Consider the following 22,062-nt stretch of genomic DNA (forward strand, 5'->3'; position numbering starts at 1 on the left):
GCAGGCGCGTGTCCGCGGAAGTAATGGGAGCACCGGCACTTCGCCGAGAAAAGAGGAAATCCGAGGGGCGCGTCGTCGTCCTTTTCCTTGTCGCAGGCATCGATCGCAATTAGCGTCGGTTGGCGGGACAGTGACGAAGAGCGGGGGCTTGCCGAGGCACAATAACGGGCGCAATGTAGACAGACGGAAAGGTAAGGTATACAGACTTACACGAGGAGGCGCCGCCGCCCCCCCCCCCAACCATCACTGCCCGCTCCTCATACGCTAACACACCCTCCCGGCCCGTTTACCGACGATCGATCGATTTGACCCAACTTCGTTTTGACGATCCACGTATTCGTAACGGTAGCGGTAAGAGAGAGTGGGATGGAGGGGGGGAGGGCGGTGTAGGGGGTTCGTTGGCAAGTTTTGCGGCTGACTTTTGAAGTTGGAGTCATGTAGGTTGTATCTTCCGAGAGGCTTGTGTAACGTTTCCCGAGGTCGGGCACTTGGGAATTTTAGTTTCGGTTATTCGATGGCAGCTAGGAGACGGGAGCGTTAAAAGTAAATCCGTTTGTTCGATCGAATGAATTGAAATCGTTAGAAATGTATGGATTACGATGAGAAACTAGATGTACCACCATGAAATAATAATAATAAAAAAAAAAAAAAAAAAAAAAAAAAACATATCCGGTTGTATGTAAAAGCGCATTTTTCGTTCGGCGATGTATTATAAAATGCATACTAGAGCAACGAAATTCGCCGTACGAACATAAACTACTTTTCGAATTCAGGGCATATTATATCGATAGACGAAAGTATCGATCGGTACAAAATAAATGTACACTCTTCAGTGAAAGTAAATAACTACTTTTTCACATTGAGAGACGATTTCAAGAGGTTATGAAAATGTCCGCACTTCCGAAAATTTCCATGCATTTGCATCGTAAAATTCAATGACTAAAATAGTTTTGGCAAATTTCATCAACAATGCTCAAACAATTTCGATAAACAACGAGAGAGCTCGCGTTAAAAAAAAAAAAATAAATAAATAAATATATAAAACCTGGATAAACATAACGAAACTGCGCGGCCGGTGAGGCAAGAATATCTGCAGGGCCGCCGTTAATCCGCGTTAACGCGAAGCGCGGAGATTCATTCGTTCGATCAAGCTGAAAAACGCCACCAACAGGTACGTTGAAAAACGTAGCGACATTCCGGCTTTAGGGAATCCATGAGTGTAACTTCTACATACGAATGACATCGTCCAATCGAGTTCACGAGAAGGGCGTCGACGTTAGCGTCGCTGTGTTAGCGAGTGTCCTTGGAACATATCAAGTTCGCCGTACCGACTAACTATTGTGCGAGTTTTCTCTCGAAGTAGTTTTCTGACCTCTCGTCCTACTACGAAATTGAGATTGAGATTGAGATTGAGAGTGAGAGAGAGAGAGAGAGAGAGGGAGACTAAATTTTATAATAAGCTAAGTAAATGCATGTTGCCAATACTCGACGAAGACGGGATTATCTAGCATTTTTACGGGACTCCTCGACCTACCTAGCGATATAAAATAGTTTTATACAACTAGATAGTACGGATCGTCTTACTTGCTTTATAATCACACCTCTCACATCGTTATTTCAAATCCAGAACTAGATAATTTATTATTAAGGAAATATCCTCATAAGGTAATAAATTATTAAAATCCGAATTGAAAGCATCGTAAATATGAATGTAATTGCATGTATTTTAAGAAGACGATGGTGTACTTTGTATCGAAGAGGAATGAATAAGAAATTAAAAAATTTTTTGTCAAATAAATATAGCTCGTGTAGCTCGTGAATTTATCATCTTGAAATAATCGAAGCTTATTTCAAATTTAAATTTATGCTGAAGAAAAAAAGATGATTTTCATATTCGTCTCGTTCATGTTTAATACAATAGCCATACATACAATGAGCCTTTAGGCTAACATTAATGTAATGGATTAATTAATAATGAGGGGGAAAGCTTTGGGGACTGAGCTACTAGTACATGTAACATGGTAAATATCGCGCACCGCTTCCTAATGGATATTTTGCTAATTAGAAACAGCGCGAACATTACGAGCCGAAATATTTAGTGTTCATACCATTGTCACCTTACCTTACATTGGCCCCCCCCCCCAACCCACCCACCCACCCTCCTTTACTGTCTAACCAGACATTTATCGGCCCATTTCATTGCATTACATTACAATACTCTCAATGTCCTTCTCTTTCAATGAGAATCTTTAATTGACCATCTTCCTATAAATCAAAGGAATAAAGATCTAGCCGATACTACCACCTACGTACCACAGCTACGTGTAACGAGTAGAAAATAATTAGCCCTCTTTGCGGGGAAAAGGCAATTGTCACGGAACTTGCCTGGCATTTCCTCCTTATTCCCGAAGCACCGACTTCGCTTTCCCTCCTTATTCCCGAAGCACCGACTTCGCTTTCCCTCCAATCCCGGCACCCGTCCACCTCCCGATTCTCCCCACCCGACATTCGAACCTCGCGGATCTCGCTTCGGGCCCTTCGAGGGCGTCATTCATTCCTCGCCACCTGAAGAATACGCGAAGGTTAACATAGCCAGGCATTATTGGGCTGCCGAAGGGTGTCTCTTTACGGGCATTTGAACCCTTTGAGCTGGGAAAGCTTATATTCGGTTAAAATGTAAATTCTACGGAGTAATCTGCATAAAAAGTTTTTTTATCCCCATTCTACTACTAACACTATTTTGTCGTCTCTGTTTTGTCAAGATAAAGGGCGCACAAACCGTACGGTATTTGTATCTCAGAATTGTCGCAATATTGAAAAGTACATTTTTATCTAATCCAATTTCTCCATACTGATGTGGGAAAATCGAACGGACGGTAAAACTGGGGCTGTAGAGATGACAGGAGGAATAAAATTTTCGTGCGCGCTTGGAAAATTATTTTTTCCAAAAGTTTTTGGGTCACGATTGGGGAATGTGCGATTGAAAATTTTCAATTGCCAAACGCTCGATTCATTATCGCCAAATGACTTTTTAAATATTACATTTTATGCCCAATGTAAATAATTAAAACAATTTCATTCCGTAATAATTGCAATGGCAATAATGCCAAAGCACAGGGGAAAATCTTCGTTCCCTTCGCATCTTACTCTTCGTACTTCTGCTATTGCGAACATCGCCAATCTCAAAATAAGGGAATGAGATAGGCATCGCAGTTAACGGAGGATTTCTTTTAGCTTGAAATTACAACAATTCAATAATTCAACAATTGTGAGTAAATACGATTTATTCACGGCAAAACTTGTAGCATTATTACATGCCCGTGTAAGCAGATAAAATTAACATTTAACCATACATTTAATGCGGTAAAACTGTGTTAAAATGTATTCTTACATTGTGTCGATGATTAAAAAATGATCGAAGAATCGCCTAGAAATAATGTTAGCCAATATCTGTTTTAAATAAAATTTACATTCACATAGTTTATCAAATCATTTCAAATTCACTGAAATGAAAGTCAATTAACAGTTTTTCTTTTTAACGCTTACATTTCTTTTTTTTTTCTACCGTTGCACTTAAAAAGTTATACATCCTGTTAATTATAATATTTTGCCGCTCTTATGCAAGTATATGGAGAACTTAGGAAACCTCCATTGCGCCGCCTGCGTTCATCGACTTTGCACTCCAAACTCCTATTATCCAATTTGTAAGACAATTATTTCATAAACATTTCAATTATCTCCGCCACTACTGAGAATAATACCTATTAACAAATAAATGTATTAGTGACTAAACGCGCGTCTGCGTGTCTGGTTATTTAAATTAATATGAACTTTTTTTTTTTAAGAGAGCCGGCTTGTAATTGTGAAACGATAATTATTAAAATACATATGGTATATTTTAATAAACGACACTTTTCTTTCGAAAAAATTTATTTAGTCGTGAGTTTCAGGCGTCCACTTGAAATGTCTTCCGTAATCTACTAGTACCTAAGAAATAACGAGAGATTTAAAAAAAAAAAAAAAAAAAAAAAAGAAGAAGTTTTTAAGTACTTGCTTAAGCACCAAACTTTTCCATAAAAACTCTATGGCTTTTGAAAGTTAAATAATAATCATTTTCGGTAGCCCCAGATTAGTACACTGTGGTGATTCGTATCCTCCATTTTTTCTTTTTTCTTTTTTCTTTTGCCTAACGTGTTTATTTCATATGCTTATTTGCTCATATACATTATTGGGTTTGCTGGCTTATAGTTGCATAATGACTTGGAAATCTGTTTATTATAAAAAGAAAAAAAATTTTTTTTTACATGTATTAAAATGATATTTTTGTCATTATTTAATTAAAAATTATTAACTCTTTCGTTTAATAAGCTTTGCTATTTGCTAAATTTTTTTTTTCTTAAATGTTTTATAAAGTATTTTTAAAATACTTTTTACAAAACCATAAAAGCCATAAAATTGAAAGACTTTGGAATGAAATTAGATAAAAAAAAATACGAACTTTCTATCTCATAATTCTTATACTCTAAATTCGTACGCATTAATTGTATTGAAACTGAGCTGAATGTGAATTGCATGATTAAATTGTATTATAATTTAATTATAATTATAGGAATTCGTTTCATAGCTCATTACATTACGTAAGTAAGAAGGAAAGACAGGTTCTTGCATTATTTTGTAGCTTTTCAACTTTAGCAAATGAATAATTTATCAGAAATGTATTTAAGGATTTTGTTTTTTTTTTTTTTTTTTTTTTTTTTTTTTTTTTTTTTTTAATAGAGCTTTTCTAAAAACCACAAATAAACTTTTTTTATCGAGTATCATTTAATTATCTTCACCATTGAATGTAGTTAAGAAGAAGCTCTTAATTTATGAATACAAGAAATATTCAAGTTCTTAACCGAGAGAAATCGAAGCAGCACGATAATCTTGTTTAACTTATCTGGTTACCGGCATATTATAACTGCACTCGATTAATTATTACCTCCTCTCGCTTTTATTAATTAAAGCAATTGATATTTGACATACCAATCCTTTTATAATTATGCGATAAGTTTGAAATAGAAATAAAGGGAAGTTTTACATGAAAAGTACAAGACGATATTCTCGTCGATATCTTGCAGTATGAATATGATAATCATAGGAAAGAAAACTTTATTATATATAAGTTTTCCAACAAAATTTTGAAACCATGTATTTCATCAATTGACCTCATTTTTATACTTTAAACTAGTCCGCGGACGAATATTTTTCTTGTCAACGATCATTATTTATAAAGTCGTCGAGGGTGGGTAGGGGAGGGATGGGGAGTGGAGGGGGGAGCGTTAGTGAAATATTCGACTCTATAATAAAGATATCACTCACTATGAATGTAATGGCTAAGTTTTGCCGAATGGAGAGTATTGATATTAAAAATAAAAAAAAAAAGTGAAGGAAGCTAACGAGCGAACTTCTCCATCTACCCCCTCCCGCGGACAAACACCAATAAACAACAGAAACATAGATCTTTCCGTCTGCAGCGAGGAAAAAATAAATGTCGACACGTAAATACGGGCTCAACGCTCTCGTCGGAATCGGTTAAGCGCCTCAAACAATAAAGGCTTAATTTACAGCATTTTTGCCGTTTCAGAGTCAATTAAAAGTTTTGTAAAACGCGAGCGCGGGGCAAAAGAAAGGCAAAAGTAACGCGAGACACTCGAACTCGAGGAAGTAATAAGCGAAGTTTTCTCCTCTCTCTCTCTCTCTCTCTCTCTCTCTTAGTTTTCCCCTCCGCTTACTCCGATACTCGCTCTCTTCGCACACACGCGCGAGAGCGCCCCCACGCACAAAGACTCTATCTCTATCCTTCTCCATCTCTCTTCATTTCTTCATCCTCCTCTTTAATTTAAATAAAGTCACTCCGTTAGAATTCTTGGAAAAGTCACGGAAAGTGCAGTGGTCTGGTAGTTGATGCAAAGAAGGGAAGAGCGAAGAGGTGGCGGATGGAGACGATAAAAGAGAAGGAGGACGGGGAAAAACCAAGCGCACACGTTGCTAAAGAAAGCTTCAAGAGCTCGTAGTTCTTTGGGCGTACCTGGTAAGGAGTGCGACTTTCAGTGCGCGTTTGTTCCGTCGTAGTTTTTGTTTTTGTTTTTTTTTTTGTTTTTGTTATGTCTAGATATGATTCATACTTTGTAGATGCCAGAACAGTAAAAATTTCCCTCCATAAATGGCAGAAATATTGACACGCTCGTTTCGGAAAAAATTCTTATTTCGTTACATAACTCACTATTTGTAAAAATAATGGAATAATGTAATAACAATAATAACAATAATAACAATAAACAATCTTAGTCTTTATAAGAAGTAAATTTACTTGGGTTGATTTTAAGCTTCTTCGGAACGAGCTGCAAAGTAACTTAAGACATTTAATGAGTAAAAGAATTCTTTTAATTCTAAAACGACAATTGAAACTTTTTCAACATATTAAAGTAACGCCGAGTTGTTAATTTTTTTTTTTTTTTTTTTTTTTTTTTTTTTTTTTAGAACGTATCGCAATGGCGCCATACAGATAATGTAATTACCATCGCCAAAACATTATAAGTAGCTATGCAATTATCCATTCCGTTTACAATATTTTTACATCAATACGAGCACGTAAAATAAAGACTTTTCATTTAAATGCACGTTATTAACAATAAAATCATAAAGGCCATATTAGACAGATTAGATTGGTATTATGCTCGAACAAAAAAAAAAAAAAAAAAAAAAAAAAAAAAAAAAAAAAAAATAATAATAAAGAGCAAAATCTTTATTTCTAGTAGGCAGTTACAATATTATCATACGTACGTACATTCCTACGTTCTTTCGTATTATTTCCAAAGTTTTAGCTTCCTACCCCTCTTCCTCCCCCCTCCCCCTCACAACAAACTACGTATTAGCCCGAGAAATGTTTATTTTGGCGTTTATGTATTTAACACAGCGACACATTGAAATTGCAGAGTCGCTCGACTAACCATTACGTACTAGAATCAAACATACAATAAATATTATGATTTTAAGTATAAAACTAACGATAAAGACTATTAAACGGCCTGGGGAATAAAATATGCGTAGTAAAAAAAATTTCGCATTGATATGTTGCACAATTCGTAATAATAGGCTCTATGCATGAAATATAAGTTTGTAAAATTGTATACGTTTCAGTTACAAAATAAAATATACCGGAACTAAAATTATAGTATATTTTATGTTTATATAAACAAACATTTATATTGGTTAAATAAGATTTTACAAAAATTGCACCGCAATAAGTATGAATATTATTGGAACTACGTGACGTAAAATTTTATATCCTCTTCTACATGCGTCAGGTTGTATTTCATATTATTCCTGTAGTTTTATTATCGATAAATTGAATATACTTATAATTGAATGGCAAATTTTCCTCTCCTTAAATACCTATAGATTTACTATGGCCACATTATAACGTGGAATCCTACATCCCAAGATATATTAAAAGTTACCTTATACCTAAAACAGTAATTGATATATTGATTCGTGAGCAGCGCAAAAAGTGCCATTAATGCATAAGTTTCGGACTTTTGCAACGATTATTATTTCCAGAAAATTTTCAAATATATTTCCAGACGAGCATAAACCCAAAGCTCGTACGACTATGGATGAAAAGCGCCTCTGGGCGAATAAAAATAAAGCCTAGTTCGTAAGCTCTGGCTTGAAAAAAAAAAAAAAAAAAAAAAAAAACAGTTTCATGGATTGCGCGTAGGTGGCAGAGGGTTAAGACGACGAATAAGAAAATTGCGCACAGGGTATTATCAACGCGTACCCGGAAGTGCATTACGAAATCGTCTCTCATATTGGCTTTCGACTCATTGTACATCCCCAGCTAGAGCTTTCATTATCTTACCCCCCCCCCCCAGTCGCCTTCAAAAGTCGTAAGATACCGCGTGCTGGGGAGAATCACGTAAGATTGTCGATGATGGGTGAGTGGGAGGTTGGAGGGGGAGGGATACTTGTTCGTGTCGAAACAAATGGCCCCGGGAGTCGATAACAGCGGTCTCCATAAAGAGAGGTACTCAATGCTAATGGTCGACACGATTATTCTCCTGCTATGCCATTCTTTCTTTTCCTTTAGTTGCTCTACTCCCGCACTACATCGAACCCCCGGCCGCGTGATTTTACGTAAGACCTACTCGTCTAAAATCAAACACGTGCAACATTTTTTTTTTTTAACGCACGAATGGCATCCATCGGCAACAGAAGAGTCGTATGGATTCTTGCATGACTACGAGACTTTTCTTAACATTATTATCTTACAAGCGTTCCCTCATATACGACTGACATCGAATATTAACGTAAATGAGAGCGATCCGCGCATTACAATTACTGGAATTCGGCTTCGTTATTATCAAAATCAAAATTAGGCTAAAGTGTAGAACAATTTATCTATGAAAGGATGAGAAAAAAAATCATTTCCTCGAAACTATCTCAATAGATAAATCTACTTGTATTATTTATTATTTGGTATTATTAATTATTGATATTTAGGATAAAAACTTGAAATTGCAACGCTTACCTATTTTTTTCCAGCTCGTTATGCGTGGTCCTGTAAACAATAGAAAGATCGTATGTTAATGTAGTAAATCGTAATTTGACACAAAGCATAAATATACATAAGTTTTATGTTGGGGGGGGGGGGGGTAATAAGTGAAATGATAATGCTAACATGACAATTATCATTCAATGCAACTGTTTATTACAGCTTACGGGATGTCACAATTACGATTTATTCATGGTTCACTCTTGTGCATAAACATTAAAGATTTTAGATGAGATTTCATCGGCATACTCCGGCAGTTGAGTACGTTAATAAGTTTAAAAAACTACGGATACAACGAAATTTTTTATATCAAGTATAATATAATGAAATCTCTTTGCCTAATATTTAAACAAATTGCCATGATAAAAATATAAATCGTAAAATTAGCGTAATACAAAAGGCCATTGTAGCTGTAAAATATGTGAAAAATGTGAAAGAGAAATATTTATCAACAACAATACTTATCCTTTAATGAGTACTTTATGTCATTTTTATCTAATATTAAACAATGATAAAATATAACGTAACATTTACGACTTTCTTTTTTTATTATATATAATTATATATATAAAATTACCATTTTGTAATAAAAAATTAAATTAACTATTTTGGCCGAAAAGTAACTTCTAATTGATCAAATACTGTTTCAATTTTCAATAGAAGATTATAAAAAAAAAAAAAAAAAAAAAAAAAAAAAAACAAATTCCCAGATGAAACAGACAAGTAAGCACTAAATGGTTGCTATTCTGAAAATCACATTAGAAGCGAATTTCTCTACGCCGGTACAATGAATTGATGGCACTTAAAATTCAAATTCAATTTCTTTCGAAATTTTAGAGCTTTGCCCATTCAAATAAACAATAGTGATTGAAAAATTGAAAGTAAATATAATTAGAGTTTGGAATGTGGAAATAAAATAAATACTCGCGCGCAGTTTAGAATTATATAAATGTCTAAATATAATTGCCATAAATAACATTGTAATGTACGATTATTGAACGCGCTATTAAACCAACGAGTTCGTTAAAATTCAAGTTTGCTAGACAGAATAAAAATTCCGGAAATTTCAGACGTATACTCGTCCTTACTAAATAATAATTCACCATTCAACAACTGAACAAAATCGACTTAAATTCATTGGAGTAGAATCGTTGAAGCTGAGGGAAGCGTTTAAACGGCACACGGCAACGAACAAAATACAAGTAAGATTTGTCGCAAGTATTCGGTTAGATTTTACTTGTATCAGAAACGCGCGTATCGCTACACATTTGCCCAACAGTTAAATAAGCTTAACTACAGATTGTTTTGATTGCGAGACGATGGGATATTCGCTCATTTCAGGCTTGAAATCGAAAACTTCCGCTTCGAAGGTTTTCCAATTCGGCAGTGCGATTCTCCAATCGATTATAATTACCTTCTCCCTAACCCCTCCACCGTTCCGCTGTCTAACTGGACCCTCCGCCGCCCCGCCGCCCCGCAACCGATGGGATTCTCAAGCCCACTGCTGACCAGCTGCACGTGGCTGTCAACGGGTGACGGTAATCGCTTGTTGGTCAACCAGCGACAAAGAGAAATCGGATACAGAAATGCTATACAGCCCCTCTACGGTGGTGGTAGTAGGAGGGGTAAAGCGCCTCTACCTCATCTCTGGATTGCGATCTTCGCTCACCAGGTTCTCTCTCTCTCTCTCTCTCTCTCTCTCTCTCTCTCTCTATCTATCTCTATCTATCTCTATCTATCTCTATCTATTTACCTCCACCCCTCTCTGGCTTTCTGCCCGTATCTTCGACAATAGCTCCGCGTTAATGCAACAATGAGAATCTCATTAGGCATCGGAGTACCATCGTTTATTATTTATTAAGTGACCGAGATGTTTATGCGCGCTCGACGTTAAATACATTTCAAGCAAAATTCAATTTAACTTTTATACACGAAAAGTCACTTTTCGCTAGAATAAAATTACTACTAGTACATTCGCAATATGGAGTTTTGAGGTTATGCAACGGTAAAGACATTAGTAATGCTTACTCATAGCAGATGTGTAATCATTGCTAATCCCCTCTCTCATAACTACCTTTCGATTCTATTCCATTTGGGAAAAAAAAAAAAAAAAAAAAAAAAAAAAAAAAAAAAAAAAAAAAAAAAAAATGAAAGAAAGAAAGAAAGAAAAAAAAGCGAATAAAGAGAGTTTTACGAAACACGTACAACGCAATTGCAATAAAAGTTTCATCTATCAACTGCACCTTAAGTTATTAAATGCGCACGCAATGCATTACACAGATTAACTCCATTGCTTAAGCCTTCCTAATATGCGTTACGAAATGCAAACAATTATTTCATAAACTGGACTTGGTAATATTTTTAATTGAAAAAATCAACGCCAATATCGAGAGAAAAAATTGTTAGCACCTGTGACTTATCATTGTCTCGATAAGAATAACTTTTCATTTGATTGTTAAGAAATAATATTCGATTGTAATGTAAAAATGGTTTCGATATAAATGGGCCGTTTACTCGATAAATTGCGAATAAAAATTCAACGAACAATAATATGTCGAAGCAACGTTTTGAAAACCGAATGAAATACATATGGCCTTATGGATAATAAGGGTTACGCAAGATTAATTAAATCCTAATGTCCAAGGCAAACTTGTCAATTTAATGCCAATGTAAGAATAACAAATGGTATTCGACATCGACTCGAACCCCAAACACCTTATGTCAAAGTCCTCCCCCGACGAACATCCGCATCGACCAGCAGACGGAAAAAGAGTTTTCTATTATTTCGGAGTTGGAGCTGCGATTCGTCATATAGCAAATGCCAAGCCGCATAATGACCTTAAATGCGACCTATAGCGGCCATTTCATGAGGCGCGTGATTGATAGATGAGCACAAGTCAACAAGGATCACGATTATTTAAAGGCCGATGTAATTTGTATTTGGAAACGCTTTCTCCTAAGCAACTGCTCGCCACCGTTGACAATGACATCGACGACGACAATAATGCGAAAATTCGATTTCCCACACGCAGCCATAAGCGGGCAAGGGAGGCAAAAGACTTTTTTCCCTCTACCTCTCTCGCCACCAACCACCTCCAGCGAGCCATAAATTAGCGCATTCTAGCGTTAACATACGAGAGTAACGGCCACCGCTTCATTTCTGCGCGTTTCACTGCGCATGCAAAAAGGAGAGCCTAAGAGAGGTTCGTTAATCCGGGCAACTATTGAGGCGATATAGGTACATTAAGGTTATCAATTACAATTGCTCTCGCCTGTATTTAGAAAGAATGGATTGTACAGTATATGTGTATGCGAGCTATTTGAATAAAATAATGACGTGTTTGCTTTATCTTTTCTTTTCATTTCGGTTCATTTCAAAGTTCCCTCGACCATCGGCTGTTAAACTGATTAATTTTTAAATTGATAAAAGATAAATCTTGGGTTGTTAAACCGAGGCTGAAATAGAATCGCCAAACGAGCGACAATGGAATAAAATTTATTTCCTTACTATTACTTTTAATCTCTTTTACTGTTTGTTAATTGTATATACAGATTTTAACGAGTTGCGCGAGTCCCCGTTATATGATGTAAATAATGAAATCGCTCATGTAGTTTTATAATTACTTCACCCCTCGTATTTCATTACAAAGTTATAACATTTTTTATATTCGTATCTCTGTTCGACTTTTTTGAGAGACTTTTGTTGAACTAATTCTTTAAAACTCCATGCCCATGTATTCATTCGCACACTTATTCTCGAGTATTCCATTTAAGGCAATTAAACGAAGTAGAAAAACTATGCCAATAAAATAAACACTTTTTCAGTTATATTCACGATAAAATAGCGATGGAAAAATAAATAATGAGGGAATATAATCAGATTTTCATAATCTTAAATAATGTCGTTTTTAACGTGAATAACGCAAAATGTTGCTAACATTTAATTTTATATTATCATATGAATTTAAAAATTATCAATTATATTGTAAACTCGAGGTTGAGGTGTATTAGACACTTCAAGTGCAATGTGCATTATTATAATGATGAGTCTTCTTTAGACAATCTTCTACTTGTCCCTTGTCCCTCTCTAATTCATCTATACATAAATGACCATACATTATCTATTCTTGATACATACATTTTTTTTCAAGCACTGACTTTTTTTTCTCTTTGTCGAATTAACGTGTATCGCTACACATAACATAATTATATATCGTCTCGAATCAAGTACATCATAACCGAATAATTTATTATTAGCACTATGGGGAAGAGGGAGGGAAGGGGTGAGGGAGTGAAAACAGAAAACAAACGAACGAACGAACGAACCTGCTTCCTTGGGATTTTTTTGTTTTTGGCCTCTTGGTGACCGTCCGTATGTCGTCCGGCACCGGCATCGTTGAAGCATATCCATGTTCGGCTTCTGCAACAAAAAGAAAGAAACATTATAAATGAGAAATTTCTCTTGAATATTAACTGCTTAAAAAAGCTCCTTAACTATTATGAAAAATCTGTAAAATAAATCTTTAAATCGTAAGTGCACCGTTTAACAGCTCTATTATTCAATTAATTGTAAAAAGTTATAAAAAAATAAAAAAATTAAAAAAAAGTCCGTTTTATTGATTTTAGCTTTTCGAGATATATATATATTAATTCCACAACAATTACAAAAAATCTTAATAGTTAAAGGGGAAAAAAGACCTTTGATAAAGTAAGTCCAGCGAATTTGCTTCTAGAATTTTTTTAATTTATGCTCCGAAAAATACATATATATATATATATATATATATATATATAATTTATACGTATTTATATATTAATGATCATTAGGCGCTCGTAAAGGTAAATTATGATAATGCACAATCTTGTCGGAATAGGCAGCATCAAGATTCACACTAATCATTTCACTTCTCCAAGTGAATAATATTTACTTAGATATTGAAAAATGTCATCTTAATATATTAAACGTACCTTCTGTATTATAAGGTTAAATACTAGTATATTTTCTTAAAAAAAAAAAAAAAAAAAAAAAAAAATAGTCCTTGCACTTCGTAATTTACTTAAGCTGTTAATTTATAACAGCATATGCCGTAAAGAAGAGTTTTACGAGGCGTAGTGAGCTTTGCTTAGGAGAACATAGCGCAATAAGTAGAATATGCACATTATGAAAATTAGTCAAGTTTACGTCGTATTCTTAAATTACGTCGGCGCATATAGCGTATTAATTTAATAAAATAAAGTCTGTAAAAATAGTTGTTGTAAGAATGTAATTTAAGGCAAATAAAATTTAAATAAAAGAATATTCGCTTTATGAATTTTTATAAAAATCATTGAAGTTATTAATATGGTAAGTGCCACTAGGCAATTATTATTATTGAACAATGAACAATAATAATTGAATAATAATACGAAAATATACAATTTATATGAAAGTTGAAAACGAGATTGCTTTTTGCAGAGCATAGCATGCGATATGAAGTTAAAACATACTCGGACTTTACTACAATGATTTCATAAAAATTACGATGTTACGTTAAGCACTGAGTACAAACGACATATGGGAAAGAAAATTGAAATGCAAAGGATAATTGTTACTAAAACACAGCACGAAAGAAATGAAATGGAACTTGACGGTCCTCGATGAAAAATGGAATATTTTAGTCCTGCATCTCTCTCTCTCTCTCTCTCTCTCTCTCTCTCTCTCTCTCTCTCTCTCTCTCTCTCTGCGTGTAACATCGACGGCAGAGATAGAGAAATATAAATCCGTACTGAAATAAGAGGGAAAAAATAGAAAAAAACGTATAGAAGAAATGTGCTTTTCGGTGCATTTTATCGTCAACTGAAACGTCAAACGCGAAACTGATCGTGAACCACACAAGAACATACGCAATACTCTCATAAAATTTTCATAAGAATATTAAAATGAAAAATAATAAAAAATTAAAGAAAAATAATAATAATAATAATAATAATAATAATAATAATAATAATAATAATAGATACGTGTCAAAGATACGAAGCAAATTACGGGGAAGAGAGTAAAAATGTATTTGCCGTTAGGGCTCTTCGATAATTTGCTTATGGATAATAAATAATGATTAAAAATTATTGTTTCAAACCCCAAACTGTATTTTTAATGTAAGAAAATTTTAATTACATGGTCGAAGCAATGCCTTTTATATATTTTAAGCGCGCCTAGGAATATAATTCGATTAATGCTTGAAGGATGGATAATTTTGTACAATATCTATTGAAATTGCTGAATAGTCGAATAAAATTACAATTTTCGTGAATATGGCGATGGAATATTTATTGATATATAAATCCTTAAATAACAAAGAATTGTAAGCAATTGTATTTTTAAAATTCAAATGTAAACGAATAAGTTTTCGGGACATTCGTTGGTTATTAGTGTCAATATTTTCATTCGTTATTCAATTCATTATGATGGTAACTGTATATCTTATTAATAATAAATGCCACGTTTTAGCTAATATTGCATTACAAATCATTGTTGCATTAAACAATGTCATTCCTGTTAATGCGTTATTCGTAATTATTACTTTAATACATCCAGTGAAGTATTGATAAGAATTACATATTGATTATATATTTTCTATGCTATTTATTATCATTCTTTATCGGTAAAATGTAAGTACCATATTAACAACAAAGGATATCATAATTCTACTTGAGTTTGTTGCATTAATAATAAATAAGTTACATATAATTTATCGTTAGCTATGAGTGTCGTTCATCGAAAAAAAAAAAAGAAAAATTATCGATTTGACTAAAGTTCGAATAATCAATTACTACACACTCATATTTATTATACATAAAAGTCAATAGCAAAGAGCCTAGAGAATAATAAAAGTTTGCGAAAGTTTTAATGTTACATACATTAAAGAATATATTTAAACGTTCCTATCCAAGTCTACATCGCAAGAACGTAATAATTTAGAAATTGAAAAATATCTTTGTCAATGCTCTATTTGTGTGACTCTAAGGCTCTACGTTCCGCTATAAGTATTTGACTAAACGTACAATCTTAAACTCGGAGTAACGTAGAAATTACGAAATTATAAAAGAATTTATCTAATAAATAGTTTGTCGTTCCGTCCTAATGATAATCCGAATGCTTTTTTTTTTTCTTTCTTTTTTCTTTTTTTGTAAACTCTCGACGCATTAGTTATAAAGCGAGATACGGACTCTGTAGACCTCGTAATTATGCAAAATATACGTGTATGTATGCATTAGCTCTTCCTAACAACACGCGAGTCAAAATTTAATACTCACATTTTTAAATGAGAAAAACTTTATAAACGGTATTGATTTAAAAAGGATGAATAATGTTTGTGTGTTATTTGGCTCACGATGAGTGTTATAAACTCGAAGGGTAAGGAAGGCGGCATACACATTCATTACAAATGTGAAATTAATCGAAGAAAATATAATGAAAGCTTGTTTTACATTACGAATCTCATTACACATAAAAGTATTCAAATCAAGCAAAATATCTGGCAAAAATAAAAATATAATTACAATAATATTAAAAAAAAAATTTTTTTAATTATATAACGATATTTATTTATTTTTATTATTTTCTTTTATTATTATTATTATTATTTTAACCAACTATTTGTTGTCTTTGGTTATATAGTTTTCTTTAATATTCACAATATCTAATTACGAAATTATAGAGAGATAGAAAGTTTCGCAGGATTAACTTGAATAACAATTATCTCATAAATGTGTAGTTGTTATAATAATTTGCAATACACGTTTTGTTAATTTTTAAATAATAAACGACTACTCGAATTTTGTGCAAATCCATTTGCCACTGATTTAATGTTCTTCCTACTCATATTGACAAGACATTAAATTATGACTCTTCGTAATTAGCTTTTTATTCGTACACATTTCATCTTCTCGATATATCTAGCATAAAAAAAAAAAAAAAATTATTGTTTCACACTTTTGGACATTAAAAATTAAGTACAAAAAATGAAATATGCGTGACAGCTAAGTCTCATAATCATTTCTTCTTTGTATGATCTACGATATATACGCTATCAACCAAAAAAAAAAGAAAAAGAAAAAAAAAAGTTATTATACAATTAAAATTTCAATCTAACAAATAATTAGAAAATAGTAAAAATTCGATGTCGAGTAATAAAATAATCGTTTCGTGTTTTGATATCTCTGTAATTATACTACTCGGGGGAAAAGTATATTTTCTTTATTTCTGAAAATAATAAAAATATCGAATAATCAACTAAAGTGTTATATCTTACTGGCTGCGCTACGAGAAACGTACAAAAATTAAATAACTTTCACAAAGTTCCAAATAATTTTACTTGGTTATGTTTACTGCAAGGTCAATCGTTAAAGATTAAGGTCATCGTCTTGTTTCGAGTCTCGCAACAAATTTGTAATTGAATATTCAAGAATGTATTCCGAAAGACTTACAGGCCATTTACAAAGTAATTGATAAGATATAGAGTCGAAAGGAAGAGAGAAACGCAAAATAGGATTCTACAATAACCAACGAGTGGCACTTAAAGAAGACAGTTTTTGTCTTATTTTTATAGTTGACAGGCACAATGAGGTAAAAACTAATTGACTTATCAAGTAAATTGATATTTTGTTTTTTTTTTTTTTTTTACAATACTAGAGAGAAAAACAAGCAAAAAATTCTATCTTTCTCAAAAGAATAATGGTAAACAAGTACGATTTGTTAATTTTCTTCCACGAACATTTACGAAACATTAATTTGCTATAATTTAAAAATATTCTTATTTCAACATAGTTGCGCAGCTCATTAGCACGATAAATTAATTCATACCTTCGTTCAAAGATTTTTGTTCTGTTTCTTTATCTTTTTCTTTTCATTTCTTTTCTTTTCTGTTTTTTTTTTTTTTTTTTTTTAATATCTTACTTAATATTCGTACAAATCGCAAGTTCCATCGTTCGCATTCATTTATAATTTCAATGACAATGTACTCCAATAGTCGGTAGATAACTTTATCATACAGCGACAATTTACAATCAATAAATTCTACTCGATTATACATATATTTTACATTCCATGTAAGACGATTTCGTTGTAAGACTAAGTTTTCACTTACTAAGAGAAAATAAATACTCATCATAAAAATGTAACATTTCGTTATTTCAATTTAAGCTGAAAAATCTAACATCAGATGGTTAAATAAAAAGCCATTATCATTGTAAAAAATTTACTTTGTCTTCGAGTATGTTAATAGCTGCTAAAAGTCTCGTAATACATGCTGTAAATGATTGATTATTGAAAAATTTGCATTGTAGCAAAGACTAAATCAATTGCCCACTTATCACTATGCTACTGTAAACCTAACTGATTCAAATCAACAAATGAAGAGGGAATTTAATCCGACAAGAACCGTGGGGAGCTTATCCTTGACATTTAAGTACAATGCGACTGCGTTCTTATATGTCTTAATAGTGCATTATGCATTGAGAAATGTATAGAACAAGACGAGAAAATACAAAATGAACAGTAATGCCGTGATTCATACGTATGTAAGGTGCGACCTTTGTGTCGCTCAGTCGAACAGCCCGGAGCGTGCAGTGAAAATTTGACCTTGAAGATAAAATACTGTTTGTGTAATGCTCCGAAAGAGATTTTGGCATGAGCTACCAAATTTCACGATAAAATAAATTGTAATTCTAGGATAAAATAAAAAGCGGAGAAATTGTCATGAAAGGTCAACTGTCTAAGCACGTTATGCCATCATATTGGCACTAATTCAAATGCTTGATACATTACATCGGTTGCCTGATGAATGAAATAACAGATATGTTTTTTTTTTTTTTTTACTGTTTAATTCACTTGCTAGCAAATAAAACGAGGATAAAAGCGTAAGTGAAAGTGGAAATACTTTCGAATCAACGACGCTGTTGTCTAATTCCGAATTAGCGACTATTGGTCTTGAGGATTAGGTTGCCTCGTTGAAATTACAGTCACACACCTCCTAATGGTAGCCCCAGCATTGCAAGGTAAAATAACGCAAGCTAAATTTAAATCAAAGAACGGGGAAAAATAGTGAAAGGAAGGTATGAGGGACTCCGTATTATGGCTGTTGCACATGCACAGGACGAAGAGAGCCGGTTGCCGATTAGATGAGCGCCAGTTGCATGTGTGCTCGCAATTGCAAAATAAGCACCGGCGACTCGTCTTCGCTATCGTCGCCCATCAAGGGCTAATCTGCCCAGACTTTCCCTCGACGTTTATTTAATTTGGCGAGCATGTGCGCGCGAGCGTGTGAATGAGGAACGATAAGAGTGACGGGAACCTCTATCTTTATTTGTCGACGTAGCAGAAACGCGACGAGGCTCCTCCAACGGGACAACTCTGTCACGGGTCAGTTAGACCGGTTCTTTGTATTTTTAGGTTCGGTCACTCGACACGAATTTCTTCTTCTTCTTCTTCTTCTTCTTCTGCTACTACCACTACTACTGCTACTGCTCCTGCTACTGCTGCTACTACTACTACTACTACTACTACTACTACTACTACTACTACTACTACTACTACTACTACTACTACTACTACTACTACTACTACTACTACTACTACTACTACTACTACTACTACTACTACTACTACTACTACTACTACTACTACTACTACTACTACTACTACTACTACTACTACTACTACTACTACTACTACTACTACTACTACTACTACTACTACTACTACTACTACTACTACTACTACTACTACTACTACTACTACTACTACTACTACTACTACTACTACTACTACTACTACTACTACTACTACTACTACTACTACTACTACTACTACTACTACTACTACTACTACTACTACTACTACTACTACTACTACTACTACTACTACTACTACTACTACTACTACTACTACTACTACTACTACTACTACTACTACTACTACTACTACTACTACTACTACTACTACTACTACTACTACTACTACTACTACTACTACTACTACTACTACTACTACTACTACTACTACTACTACTACTACTACTACTACTACTACTACTACTACTACTACTACTACTACTACTACTACTACTACTACTACTACTACTACTACTACTACTACTACTACTACTACTACTACTACTACTACTACTACTACTACTACTACTACTACTACTACTACTACTACTACTACTACTACTACTACTACTGGTAATTTTTACATTTTAATTCAAGTATGCAGGATATTTAATAAATCGAAAGGATGCAACGAATATGAGCAAATGCATATGCGAATGCTTCGGAGATACATAGACTTTTTAAACATCTATCGCGCTACGTAAAATATAGATTGTTTCAAAATAATCTTAAAAGCAAAACAAAACGAAACAAAACATAAAATGTATTTGTGCCCAATAATTGAATAAAATAGCGTTGGCGTAAGGAGAACTTGATTTATAAACACTTTTAAAAATCCAATGTAAAATTCTAAATTATTTTAACAAAACGTTAAAAGAATGAAAAAGTATTGAAAATCTTGGAAAAAATAAAATCTCCCTCTACTAAAGTAAACGCTCATAACAATTCTCATATACATAAAAGATAGCAAGTATATATTGTTGTTTGCTTTTTATTTTGTTTATTTTTTTTTTGTTTTTGTTTTTTGTTTGTTTTTTATTGTCCACTTGATTAAATGCGTTTGGTTTGTAAAACCAGTTTACAAATGAGAACCGTACGAAACTTCGAAATTATCGTTATCTGTAAAAAACGAGATGTAAACAAATTAATATAGCATTACATTGATTTCTCATGCTCGTCGTTTCAATTCGCATACTTGAGTACACGAAAGTACAGTCACGCGATATAAATAGATCCAGATACGAAGCACAAGGGGAAGAAAAGCCGTTGCATAAAAGGGTCAAACGCATCGAGTGGAGCCTCGATATTCTCAAGATTAAAGAATCTCCGAAAGCGCAACGTAAGTCCAGCATCCAATCCATTCTTCTCGCGCTCCTCGCAATAATCCGCGGATATCCGCAGAGATCGGTTTGCGTAGCAACTCGTGTAACTACGATCGCAGCCCTAATTCGTTATTCGCGAATTTTCAAAGCTGAGCCTCGGAAAGCCACGTGTGTACTACTACCGCGCAATTGCGTCAGGCCATCTGAAAGGAGCCTAAGAGTGCGTCGACCTTGAGGAGTCCCGAACGACGCGCAGCATAAGACAACGTAAAAATAGAGAGGAGGAAGCGACGTTTATCGCGGGGGAATGCCTTTCTTTTTCTCTCTTCGCAAGAGGCTTTGGGAGTTTCGATGATTTAAAAATTAACGATCGAAGCGCTGGTTCCTTCGTTACGGCTGTCAATTCGATTCGGAAACGAGTATTATTAGTCGCGTATGGTATCCGAAACCTCGAGTTAAATTATCGTAGAAGCCTGTGATGAATTGTGTCACTGTTTACTTGTAAATTGGTGCATTGCATGCAGTTGTACTTTCGGTCGATTGATTCACGCTGTGCTAGAAGTAGTTCTTTATCTATGGTTTGCTCGACGCGATAAATAATTATAACAATACCGTGAGCCTAATGACTTTTTATATAGATTTATTGATATTTCACTGACAAAGGAGCCGTAATGCTGAAGAGAATGAAAAATATCTCATCGAGGGCAACTCGAGGATGGCGTGTTTAATGAATGAAAATCAAGTATAATTGCAAAGTCAGTTGTGCGGCTTCTTGTTTATTTAATAATTGAACGATACGCGTACCCTCGGTGAGACAAAATAAATAGTTCCTTAACGAATATAACACGAAAGAAATATGAAATACTAATAAACACCTTTTCATACGAGCAATATAAATTACAAAGCATAATTATAATTATTATTAAATAAACATATATGACAGTGTTTTATTATTTCTAATTGTTCATTTTATAAACATATTTTATAAAAAGGAATTTATAGTCCATTTATTGTTGCCATTTGAAAGCCTCGGCGATTCATCACGATAAAGCGCTTAATTAATTTATATTTATAATTATAATTTTTATAGTCTAATCGGCAAATGTAACCTATATTTGCGTACACAAACCGCGTGTTCGATCTAGTTATTGATAAAAACTTTATTGCGTGGGGAGAAAAAAAAAATTAATTAATTTAAAAAGTGAATTATTTATCGATCTTGTTTTTTTTTTTTTTTCTTTTTTGTCCACTTTAATTGGCCTTTGAATTGCACATATTAATACTGAATTTTTTTTTCGATAAATTTCGTGATATCGTACGCTATCGCATAGCTTCGTTTAAAATGCACGCAAACGCTTTTCCACGGCGGTTTTCCAAATTTTTTGCGTCGACTTTCAGCCCGAGAGCGCGAGATCATATTTTTAATGACTACTTAGGGCAAAAAAATCTACTAATACTGGGTATGATACAATTTACCATGACTTGTAATAAATA

The 22,062-nt window shown here is 33.7% G+C and overlaps 1 protein-coding gene across 3 annotated transcripts in view; it reads right to left on the reverse strand.

Moving 5' to 3' along the window:
* The window catches only part of LOC105368847 (max dimerization protein 1-like), a 190,997-nt gene that overhangs the window by 162,489 nt on the left and 6,446 nt on the right, over nt 1-22,062 (reverse strand). For all 3 annotated transcript variants that reach the window (XM_011507997.1, XM_011507980.1, XM_011507988.1), the window contains 2 exons: nt 12,923-13,016; nt 8,573-8,602 (listed from right to left, as the gene is read on the reverse strand). In XM_011507997.1, the coding sequence (XP_011506299.1) occupies nt 8,573-8,602; nt 12,923-13,016 (124 nt within the window). The remainder of the gene's footprint in view (nt 1-8,572; nt 8,603-12,922; nt 13,017-22,062) is intronic.

The sequence above is a fragment of the Ceratosolen solmsi genome, unplaced genomic scaffold (assembly GCF_000503995.2).
Source record: "Ceratosolen solmsi marchali unplaced genomic scaffold, CerSol_1.0 scaffold10, whole genome shotgun sequence".
NCBI lineage: Eukaryota > Metazoa > Arthropoda > Insecta > Hymenoptera > Agaonidae > Ceratosolen > Ceratosolen solmsi.